At 43.6% G+C, this 12,599-nt stretch overlaps 1 protein-coding gene across 1 annotated transcript in view; it reads left to right on the top strand.

Moving 5' to 3' along the window:
* Positions 1–11,707, top strand: part of snrka (SNF related kinase a) — a 36,241-nt gene extending 24,534 nt beyond the window's left edge. The window contains exons 4-8 of the mRNA XM_062399558.1: positions 3,795–4,007; positions 6,632–6,763; positions 7,621–7,819; positions 7,983–8,086; positions 8,374–11,707. Coding sequence (XP_062255542.1) covers positions 3,795–4,007; positions 6,632–6,763; positions 7,621–7,819; positions 7,983–8,086; positions 8,374–9,541 — 1,816 coding nt within the window. The 3' untranslated portion in view covers positions 9,542–11,707. The remainder of the gene's footprint in view (positions 1–3,794; positions 4,008–6,631; positions 6,764–7,620; positions 7,820–7,982; positions 8,087–8,373) is intronic.
* The last annotated feature ends 892 nt before the right edge of the window (positions 11,708–12,599 follow it).

The raw sequence follows: 12,599 nt of genomic DNA, 5'->3' as shown, positions 1-12,599 counted from the left end.
GTGGGATTTCTTCTTATGCACAGTCTCTTTGTGTCGGTCCTGAGAGGAATAAGACATGACATCCATTTGTAGGGAAGGCAAGATTTGTTTAGAATACCACAAACTGTATAACAAGAGTTCAAGAGGGCGTATGCGTTTTGCTTGTTCTGCATCACTGGTGGGCTATCTGTTGCTTGTGGCTCAGATGTGGTATGTTGTTATAGCTGTTTTCAGACATGAACTCTGAAGGATGTCCTCCCACTCCAGAGCGTTCAGGTGAGGTGTGGATCAGCAGGCAGAGGGAGCAGTGTATAACTCTGCTGTGGAGATCACTTGTTTTTTTTGACAGCACATTGACACCAGCGCTGTCTCTTATCACCAAAGCTCTCTTGACATCTTTGCTGGTGTCTAATGTCTTTGGGGCACAACTTTTTAAGAACTTTGTTTTTCCTTCTTTTTTTGGGGTCAGTTGCGTGTTACGAATGTCATCGACACACCCACACACGGTGTTTGCGTTCTCACATGCAGCCCCTCTGGAGACAGTCTCGAGATCCTCCTGAGTTCAGTACATGTCTCAAAGCAGCTTACGTCTGCACATTCTCTAAGTGTACTCCTTTTATGTTTGGGACTGTCAGTGTCAGTCATACAGTTCTTAGAAGGTAAATGTCAATGAAAAAAAACACAAGTGAGTAGTTGTTGTGAATGGATGTGTAACTGTCATCAGGGAGCTCACACGTTGTACATCCCAGAATTTGTGTTTGAACAGGAGGTAGAGCGGGTCATCCACTGATCAGTAGGTCAGTGATTTGATCTCGGCTGCTCCAGCCCAGACGTGTCTGTGGGTGAGACTCTGAACGTGAGTGTGAATGGGATGTGTAATATAGAAGAATGTATGAATGTTAATGTGACTCATAGTGTGAAGTGCTTTGAGTGATCATTAGACTGCGTTATACTTGGTGCTGTAGTGAGTGTGATTTGCACTTTATAGACATGCTTATTGCTCGTTGCCCCTTTATAGGAGAAATCAATACAGAATCAACACTGGATGTAATAATTCACAAACATCTTGCTCTGCAGTCACTTCAAATTAATTACTTATTTATTATATTATAACCAAATACAAGTGCAGAACATGAGAACATAACAACAGAGACAGGATAGCTTTACTTTTTACATCTCACAGTAAATATAAACTGCAGTCTGTTGAAGGCACTTCAGATTGAGGCTGAAGTCTAGTGGGCGGTGTGGCCTAGTGGTTAGAGTGGGGGCTCTCCAACAAGAAGGTTGCCGGTTCAAACCCATCTGCATGCCGAAGTGTCCTTGGCAAGATACTGAATGTTGAGTTTACTAATTGTAAGTCGCTTTGGACAAAAGCGTCATCAAAATGACATGTAATGTAATGTAATGTAGTGAGCACATATTCTCATAGTCTCACTTAGAGCTAAGGCGCACAGGAGGTGGAACCCATTGTTTGTACAGGTTAGTAGTTTTTTTCTATTAACATGTTACATAAACAGCTATCACTCGTGGTTCAATTGATAGCTTTATGCCATAAACTCCCATTTTAACCCTCCACAACGAGCAAAGATGCCGTCACAGCAACAGTTTGCTTCTTCGATAAGATAGTGATAATTCCAAACTTGTGCATTTGTACAAACATTGCATTTAATTAGTGCCGCAGGTACAACACAGCCACATACCTTATGCTGAACCCTGCACCATGGCTTACATTGTAGCATGACATGCACCCCCCTCAAGAAATGTAACTGCATATTACACTGACACAAACAACAACTGTGATTGTTCCATTTGGTAACGAGTCACTTCTGCATATGTTAATGGTTGGACAGGCAGATGGAACTCACCCTCCCTCTGTCCTATAATCTCCTCCATTGACATTTTGGCAGTGTAATTACAGAATTATAGATAGGGTTTGCACTGTTCCTACACAGATGTATAAAACAAGACTATCTTGAAGAACATCTTCCTGGATTCATGTCAACACAGTGGGCATGAGGTCTGCTCCTCTCCTGTCAATATACTGTCATTGATAAGTTCTTGTTGATGAATACAGGGTAGTAAGTGAAATAACATCTCTATTTAAAAATGATCGAGCTGAACGTATTATCTATTGTATTGCTGTGTGCATTACTCTTATTTATACACAATAAGTTATATGTCATAGGATTGGAGGTTTGTTAAATGTAATTAGTTATTGAAGCACCTGTAGTGTATGGTGTCAGTGTGCAGATCATCAGGCCTTCTCCTGCTGCTCCTGCTGCTCCTGCTGCTGCTGGTTGTCGGCCTCAGGGAGCCTGGCTTGCTCTCACTAATCCCCAGTGTGACTGACAGATAGCGGAGCAGTGCTCTGCTCGGCCTGTTAGCCTGGAGCCTCCATCCCACAGTCTGGTCACACTTTACCACAAATACATTGGGGATTTGATGGAGTCGGAATGATTTAATTCAGTGGAGCCAAAATTAGATGCTTGTTGCACAGTTTTCTCAGCTGTTGTCTCTGTGTGAAGACCCCCCCCCCCCCTGTTAGTTTCAGTATACTCACAAGATTCCATATCCCTCCCTATCCTATTAAACAGTTTTTTCAGCTTTTAACAGTTTCATTCGTGTGTAATTTAAGCTGCCACCTGACCAGCTATAGTTTCACATTTAAAAGCCTTTTGCAAATCACTTTTCACTCTAGAGTTCAAGTAGGGTATTAACTAAGGTTGAGCATGTACTGGCACAGGTGCAGAGGAGTACACTTAAATGTTCTGTCATTTAATATCATCTGATGCTGGACTTGCAGAAACTAGTAAGATATTTTTAAACTTAAGTTAGACACACTTCAACCCACATGAAGGAAATCTAAACGGGAGGAAAGTGGTATGGAGGTGATGTCTCTGTTGGTGAAGACACTTTATTCTCTCCGTTCTGCATGGCATAAGCTAATTGCACAAATACTCTTTTGATTGCTAATGACTAAAGAAAAGAGAACTAAAGATGATTGATTATAAAGCTTGTCATTTTATAATTGCAGAGGATAGTAAAATATGTGATATACTTGAACAATTGCCCACACAGAAATATATAATTGATTGCAATTCTTGTGGTTTTGAACTGGCTGAGTGCATGTGTTCTACCAGCAGCAGGAGCAGAGCTTGTGGTCTGAATCCTTCAGAGTTAAATCACAATTTTCAGAGCAGCATGTGGTGCATTAACAATCCCAAAATATACCATGGATTTATGCCATCTACCGAGCTGCTAATCATTTGCTTCTTTTCCAGATATGAATGAAAACAAAGCTAAACAATCTGATGGGTGTTGACTCATACAGCAACTTTCAACAAGGCAGTTCTAAAAATAATTCACATAAAAAGACCTCAATACAAAATGCAACAGCCACATAATTTAGATGATTTAAACGAAAGAGTCAAGTAGAAATGATGTGGTCCTGATGGGTCTCTTAGCTGAGGCTGAAGGAGCAGGAGGTGGAGCGCGTGAAGATCTTTAGCCCTAAAGGGGGAAGTTAACCAGCACTTTACCAGCATGCAGATGTGGCCTTCAACAGCCAGCAGCACCTGTTTGTTTTGAAGTAACTCATCTATTCTGTCCAGTTAAACCAGCTACAACCAGAACAAAATTTCTGGTTAGTAAGATGGAGATAGCATGCCTTGATCACTCGTCAATGAATCTGATATTGGCTGTTTTTCTTTTATAGGATTTCTGTTACATTAAAATTCGAGTCAGTTGAAATATATGCTCCCTCTCTTCTCTGCCCCTCCCTGTCCCTCCACCCTCTCTTCTCCTCATGGCTCCAGTCTTATAGACCGAATGCTTCAGCGGGATCCCAAAGGGCGAGCATCCCTGGATGAAATTGAGACCCACACCTGGCTGCAGGGGGTTGACCCATCGCCAGCGACCAAATACAACACTCCCCTGGTCTCCCACAAGAGCCTGTCTGAGGAGGAACACAACAGCATCATCCAGCGCATGGTGCTGGGAGACATCGCTGATCGAGAAGCCATAGTCGAGTAAGTTGGCGATACCTGACTCTGCAAACCTGACTCGGTGCTGACTGTGGTTTGGTGATATCCAGTTTTTGAAATACTTAATCCTTCTTCAAAAATTTGCAGCTGTATATGCTATGTCCAGCTTATTAAAAAGCACATTGTAGATATTTAAAGGAGGTCTCCAATGGCTGCTATATCACTTTTTAACACAAGGTGGTTGCTGTGCACCTTTTTTTCCATAGGTACTGGTATAGTTAAAAAAATGATTGAAAAGAAATGAGTAGTACATCCTTGTGGCAGAAATTTTCTGGCATTACTTGGTCCCCCCAAACTGATCACCTCTTATGATGAAACATTTCTCTTCTGGCTGGGAATGGTCTCTTTAACAACCAAAATCCCCCCATCTGTAAGTGTATATATAGAATTTATGATCTATTTGAATACACAGGCACCCGTGGTAATCTATCTCTTCATTGAAAAGTCACTGGCAGATATTACTGTGCATCTTAAGTCTGCATCTGTGTCTTAAATACCATGATGTTCATAGCTTTGAACAACACCATATTTAGTTAGAATACAGTGTGACTGTCCCAGCCACCTCTTTTCGTTATTTGCTCATTTATCATATTTTTGGGTTGTTCTAATACATCGCGTATTTCAGAACCTAATGAGATGCATGTGCTCTCTTTTAAATGGTTATATACATTTGTTCTATAACCTCTGGAATTCCAATGGTTGCCCAGTAAAGTTTACAGATACTTTTGTTTAAATAAATATCTGACTGAAGAAAAAAAAATACTGCCACAAATGGCCGAATTGGAGCCCTATGATGGAGATGCATGATATAATTTGCATCCGGTCATCCGGGACACAATTGTTGGTATTTAGATCCACAATAAATGTTTAGACCATCCTAAAATCTCTGTTTTAATATCTGATGTTGAAAAATAGAGCATTGACATCTGCAAGATTGATCAGGATCATCCACCCCTAGTTTCATCACTCCAATATAGTTCCAGTACTTTTAAAAACAATGCAGAGGTACCCTGGAGGCTTTGAGGAAACTGATTTGAGGAAGACTTGTTCTTTCCTTTAATATTTGTATTTATTGAAAAAGTGTTTTAAGACAAATGCCATCAGTATCCAATTAATCAACAGCATTGGAGTTGCTGTTGAACACAAATATTTCATATAAAAGAACTGGGAAAAGTATCAAAACAAATCCATGGATTATCTTGTAATTCAGCTGTAAGTACAACCCATACAAATTAATCAGGGAAAACTAGGCACAAAAGTGTCAACTGTTTTCTATCTCACTTTGCTGGCTTATGTTTTCTGGAGCCATGTAACGCAGAACAACACCAGCAGAACGCCTGCAGCATGCCGACAGCATTTTCAGTTCTATACTTTGACTCTAACCCCCTGCAGCTATTAGATAAACCTGTTGTGCTTCTACATGCTGAGAAAAGGAAAAGCTGCTTGGGAAAACATCAAACGAATCAAAGAGAGGACATCTGTTGATTTCAGAGTCAGGAGTTCAGGTTCACACTTGTTCAATTTTATCTTTCACTACAGAGCTACCTGTGGTTTATTGAGGAGAAACACACACATGCAGTATAACCTAGAGCCCAAGTGATACATTGGTGTATTGTACCTCATTATACTTGCACCAGTGACATGTGTGGCCTGAGGTGTAATAGCTACGTTCACAGCGCAAGCCTTTGGGCTCAATTCTTATGTTTTTCAAGATCCGATTTCTTTCATGTAGCTGTGCACATTATCTTTTAAAATATAGCCAGTATCAGACGCCAATGTGAACTGGTCATGGCCCTGATGTGACCAGCATGCTGGGTACGGAAGTAAACATAGAAAAGAAGTCTGTAATAAACATAGAGCCTGAGACCACAGATGTGAGTGTTTCATTTTTCCTTTATTATGCTTTCAAACACAGACTGGTAACGATACAGGTTTTGCTTGTACAGACGTTGGGCCCCAAGTAGTTATGAGTTACTTGCCGCTGTCTTCCATGTTTTTGTCGAGTGACTTCCGCCCGCCCCTACAAAACAATTATGAGGAATGTCAATCTAGATTGACGCAAAAATCGTATTTAAATCCGATACAGGTCACATCACAAAATGAGGTCCCATTTAAAATAATCTGATCCGTATCTGAAACACATATGAAATTGGCCAAAATCGGATTTGAAAAATATCAGATTCCATGTGATCTGGCCTAAATCATGTAATGGCATTTCAGTTCTCAGTCACTGTATAAATTGATTGCATCATGAAACATGTTAAACTGGCATTAACGTCTGCCATAAAAATGAGTCAGGCTCTTGTACTTTGGCCCTGTTCTTACCTTGGATTATAACATGTGGATCATTCATCCCTTCAGTCTGTGTGCAATTACAGTAGGTGTATTTTTTAGATTATTTTGACTTACAAAATAATTAATCGAGAAAGTATTTGTTTGTCGCATCCTTAGACGTGTTGAAAAATGTAGAACAAATCGAACCTCAAACTTCCGCATAGATATGAATTATTGTGACATTCACCTATTGGCATCAGAAACCACAGATTCTTGTTTTTGTATACTGTGCTCTCCATTTGTACATGTTTGTGATATGATTATGATTATTTCAGAGCCCTGGAGACCAACAAATACAATCACATCACAGCCACGTACTACCTGCTAGCAGAGAGGATCCTGAGGGAGAAGCAGAAGGAGGTCCAGACCCGCTCATCCAGCCCCAGCAACATCAAGGCTCAATTCAGGTAAATCCAAGTTGGAAGAACTCAGTCAGATCAACAACAAAATGCATGGCTGTAGAATTGAATTCCATTACTTAGAATGATTTGGCCAAGATGTGAAATATCAAGAGAGGAAAGCAGAGGGACCAAGAACAGTGCCTAGGGGTGCTCCAATTTTCACATTAGAAAACATTACATAAGATGTGTAAGACTTGAACAGTGTCAGGGCCAAAGGCACCAAATCCATAGTATCAAAAATCACACTTATATCCATCGATCAATTGACCTGCACACATTCTCAAAATCTAAACCTCAATGAGAAGTTTATACTGTATTGTTAGAATCAGTGTCTTGTTTCACCAGCTGTGACTCATCTGTGACAGTAGAACAATATCTTTGCTTCTGCAAGTCAGATAGAGCAGTTACAATTTAACTGTACCTGAACACATATACAGTCTGTGGTTCATACAGTGACTGAACTTGCAGCAGAGCAGACACCTCTCAAGTCTCCTATTAAGACCCAAGTGCTGGAGACTAGTTGAAGTCCCAGATGTTTCAGTACAGGTGAATTCTAATCTGAGCTGACAGTCATTACCCTGGACTTTGCATTTACTGTCAAATCAGTGGTTATAAACACAGTTCACACAAAGCTTAGGTTACACTGCACAGTCACAGTCTGGAATATAATGTCCATATGGTTACATAATTACTAACTCTCTGCTATGTGACTATTATAGCTGAGAACTGATAATTACAAGTCTTATATTTAAAGCGGTAGAGTTTTTACTGCAAATACAGTAAAGAGTTTGAGATGATTAACAATTCTAAACCGAACATTTATGACAATTGAACCTGAGAGTTGGTCTTGCCTGTATGTGCAGGCAGTCCTGGCCCACCAGAGTAGACATGCACCAGGACATCGAGGACAGCTTGGCAGCGTCCTCCATCTCCATCGCTGGAGGCCCCCAGTCCCCAGCTCGCAGCACAGAGAGCCTGCTCAACGGACATCGCACCAAAGGCTTGATGGAGCTGGGCCGCCGGGAGGAGACGGTGACGGACTCACCAGGACCATCGGCAAAGGTACCGACATCTTCATCACACTAGACACCAGAAGGGAAAAATACTTTGCGCGAACATCTGTATATGGCTACAGCTGTTTCTGCTGCCAGATGTTCTCACACTCAGCAGCTTCTTGTAACTAGTTTTAATGTTTTTGGCTGTTCTTTACAATGTCTCTCTTCAGGGAGCCGGTGCTGCCGCCTCGGGTCCTTCTCTGGGCTCTGGGACCGTCAGGGCCCACAGTGCCTCCTCCTCAGCAGCAGCCAAGCAGAGGACATGCCTCTTCAGGTTGGTTCGGTTTATTTGTGTGAAAAAGCATTTTTTTGTAAGTTGATCACAAAACCTGGTTGAGTGTAAAACTATTGATTATTTCATTATAGTCATTATTTTCCCTGTTAAAATACAAATTGTTGATTTAATTGTAGTTTGTAAAAATCACTAGATAGGGAACCACATTAGGTATTGACAGGTACATAGTTCTTAAAAGTTGAGGGTCTGTGCTGCTAACATTGATTGTGTTGGCTTTGTGATCATATTTTTCTGCAATAAAAAAGTCATGTCTGATTTTTTTTCAGGGTGGCGGAGGATGAGGAGGATGAGGAAGAGCGCGACTCGTCTCCCCGCCCGACCCAGGTGATCCTGCGCCGCAAGCCTCCCTCCATCACCAACCGCCTGACCTCCAGGAAGAGCGCCCCGGTGCTCAACCAGATCTTTGAGGAGGAAGGGGAGTCGGACGACGACTTCGACATGGACGAGGGTCTGCCGCCCAAACTCAGCCGCCTCAAGATGAACATGGCAGGGAACGCCAGCAGCCTGAGCTCAGCGGCCAGCTCCTCCTCATCCCCGGGCTCCACGCAGAAGCGATACCAGCGGCGTAAGAGCCAGGGGAGGGGGTCGTCGTGTTCCAGCTCCGAGACGAGCGACGACGACTCGGAGAGCCACCGAAGACGTCTGGACAAAGACTCGGGCTTCAGTTACGGCTGGAACAGAAGGGACAGCAGTGAGGGTCCGCCTGGCAGCTCGGGGGGGAATGGGGGAGGAAGCAGCTCAGGGCAGGGGAAGCCTCCTGGAGAGGGAGGGGGCACCTCTGGTCCGGACCGGGGGAGTCCTCCTGGAGGGGGTGGGAACGGAGGTGGGGGAGATGGCGGTGGGGGTGGGGGGAATGGGGGAGGAGGAGGAGGGGGTAATAAAGGACAAGACAGCCCCTCCAGTTGTTGTAATAACAGTAGCACCACTAGCCCCTCCCCAAGCTCTATGTCCCGCTCCGCCCGCACGGCGAGCCGCAGCGCCGAGCTGGTGGAGAGTCTGAAGCTGATGAGTCTGTGCCTCAGCTCGCAGCTGCAGCACCACCGTGGAGGCCGGGGGGGGCGAGCCGGGAAGTTAATCATAGACCCTTGCAGTCTCTCTGGGGGGAGCGTGAAAATCCAGGAGAAATCAGCCTGGAGGATGTGCATCGGCTCCAACGGGAGCCTGGACACTATCACTCTGCCCACCACCGCCGCCCTGCCTCGCACCCACTCCGCCCAGCACCACCACCGCAAATCAGGGCCACACCACTCCCCCAGCTCGCAGGCCCGGCCCGCCGATAGGAACGCTCACAGCAATCTGAATGCTTTGAAACGGGGCGTGCTTCAACTACCTCTGTGCGAGAAGACCATCTCTGTGAACATCCAGCGCGGCAGAGGCTCCAGGGACGGTCTGCTCTGTTCCTCAGCTCCGGCCACCTGCTGCCAGGTCATCTGAGGCTGGGAGCTCAGAACCGACCTTCTCCCTCCTGGATGACATGCCGCTCAGCCCCCCCCCCCTCCTCTTTTCTGACCTCCTCCTCTTGTTCAGATCAGTCACTGCTCCTCATTCTAACCGTGTTGTCCTGTGTTTGGCTGTAGCAGGTAGCTGAGCTCACATCTTCTGCTGTCGTCTCAGAGCTCTCTCTCTCTCTCTCTCTCTCTCTCTCTCCACCTCTCCTCTGTCACTTTGATCTGTTCCATGTCGTGTCCGAGGTTCACGTTGCTTTTAACTTGTATTGTTTTCATTTTTATCTTTGTTCTATGTCTCCAGTTGCTTTTCAGAGCAGTGGCACCAACATTCTTTTAATTCTTTTTAACAATATGCTGCTTTTAGAACATTTTACAATTTGGAGGGTTTGATTGAGCTGGGGGGGGCATTGGCTAAAGTTCTGTATTGAACCAAATAAAAAAGAAAACAAATTCCAGATTAGAAGTAACGTGTAGTTTCATCCCCCAAAAATCGAAAATACCAAAATTATTTTTAGAGGAAATGTCCCATCTATATCAGAATGAAGTCGTACTGTAAAAATTATTTGTAACATTTCAAGATGAAGTCATATTGTAGAAAGAAATATCAATATAACAAAAGGTTTTGCTATCTTAAGATAATGTTTGACATGGAGAAAATATATTTTACGAGTGCAGACTAATACTCCTGTCCCCCCCACCACTGTCACTGCTGCAGCCTGTAGTCAGCAGAAGGTGTCACAGTGCTCAGTGGTTATCAACACCCCCCCTCCCTCCCCCTCCATCTTTGCTCTCTGAGTGTTGTCGGCAGCTTTAGATTTCTTTGAGCGATGGTTTGAATGGGAGTGACCTCTCACCCCAGTCTGGACGCCACATTGCACCCAGACAATCTGTTTTTATGTAGTTTTTATTTGTATTTTACTCGTGATTATTTTTAGCTCCATTCGTTCACTCGACCTCCGACAAAGTGTTGGTCACAACCCTTTAAATCTGGACGTGTCTGAATCGAGGAAACAGCTCAGCCGAGAAACAGGTGGTTTTTAAAAGTGCGCGACTCCTCTGTGGTTGAGAGCGTAGCAGCAAGGCTCTCGCTCGCCACGGATGGAAACGTTCCTGCTGTCCGTCTATTTAATGAGGTATTATTTTTTTATTCAGGGCGTTGTGTTGCTGTCGTTGCTGACACAGACCATTGGTCGTGTCTGACTCTGTATTAGTTTGATTTCATGTACGCTGCCATCTTTTAGTCCCGGCTGCACTCGCCTGCCTCCCCGAGCTCAGTGCACGTGTGGACGCAGCGCATCGACTCGTGTGTTGAGTATGTAGATACAGTAAAGTTTATTTTTTAAAACGTGTACTTTTTCTTTTCTTTTTTTTGGAGTGATCTGCTGATTTTCGATGTTGACGGGAGCTTGTGAGAAGTAAATCAGCAGCAGGAGAAGCTCATGACTCGCAGCTTCACAGGAGCTCACCAAGACGTGAACAAACGACAGAACGGGGAAACGGGGAGATTCTTTAAGGGCATTGGCAATAAGCTATACTGTGTGTTGCAGCTATCTGTACAGGAACATTTTTATGAGTTTCTTTGTGTTTTATTCCAGACTTGTGCTGCCTCACAACGGCTGCATTGGGCCGAAAAGGCAAAAGGGAGTTTTAAAAGATTTTAAGTGTGTGTTTTCCTCTTTTTTTTTTTCCCTTCTTTGTTTTTGAAAACAAAATGTACATAGAGTTGTAAATATGGTGCTCTTTCTCTATATCTAGAACAGCAGAGTGAGCCTTTTGGTGCATAGCTGTACAGTCATCTAGCCTTATGATAATTAGTACTACTGTATGGGTGTCTCAGCTAAAAATAAAGCCGTGTGAGAAAAACCATGATTCTATTCATACTGTCGGGTCTCTGACTGTCGTCTTACTCAGCTGTATCCAGGTGAATGACGTGCATGTGTTTCAATGTTTGACATTCAGTGACACTGAGAACAGAGCGAGTCAGTCACAGGAATGTAACTGGACCAAAAAGCAGAAAAAGAAAAAAACCGTCTGAGTTGGAACTGACAGGAATATTCAGTGTATAATTCTGTAGTTGACCTGTTGTCACTTGTCAGATGTTACATATAGCTATGGTAATATCCAAAAATAAAATGTGGAGTACTGTCTCATCCATGTGTTCGTCTGGCTCCTTCTTCTGAGGTTTGAATCAACCTGGCTGAGAACGACCTTCCAGTGTTAAGATTGGTAGTGTTAACAACATATGGGCTTGTTACTACAAGTGCCCCTTTTTAAATCACAAAAACAAAAAATACAGCTCTGTGGATGTGTGCCAATCAGCACGGTTTTTATATCTACATACATTTTTGGGGATTTAAGGTCACTGGGATCATAACCTTTGACCGCTGACCTCTGATCAGTTGATCTGTGAGTTTTTAAGTGTAAATTTAAATTTTAAAGATTTCTCTTGAGGTGTTCCTGAGGTATTACATTTACAGCGTGTTAGAGAGGTGCAGTGATGTCGACCTTTAACAACCACATTCTAATCAGGTCACCCTTGAGTCCGAGTGACTGTTTGTGCCAGATGGAAGGAAATTCCCTTTTGGATTCCTGATATGTCCCATTAATAACATCGTCAGCTCACGTGACCTTGACCTTTGACCACCAAACTCTGATCAGTTCATCCTCGAGTCCAAGGAAAGGTTTGTGCCAAATCTGAAGAAACTCCCTCAAGGCGTTCTTGAGATCTCATGTTCACAAGAATGGGAATGAAAGACGGTCAGCATAATGCCTCCGGCCCCTGGCTGTCGCTGGTGCTGAGATATAAAAATAGTGTGGTGTTAAACCCCTCCGTTTATCAGGGAGCAGTGAGTGAGGTGCAGCACTCGGACTGGAGGATGTGATCCAGGTCAGTGAAGGTGTTGAAACGCAGTCAGCGGTGATTTCCACGCTACACGACACTGAGGAGCTTCACTCTCTGCTGCTTGGCACATCCAGCTCCACTCAAGTTTCCCAGAAGCTTCACACTCTAAGTTTACTCCGAGCTGATATGTCTGTGATCCAGG

Source organism: Platichthys flesus, chromosome 11 (genome assembly GCF_949316205.1).
Source record: "Platichthys flesus chromosome 11, fPlaFle2.1, whole genome shotgun sequence".
NCBI lineage: Eukaryota > Metazoa > Chordata > Actinopteri > Pleuronectiformes > Pleuronectidae > Platichthys > Platichthys flesus.
Note: the sequence above shows the minus strand (reverse complement) of the source record. Positions and strands in the feature narration are given on the sequence as shown.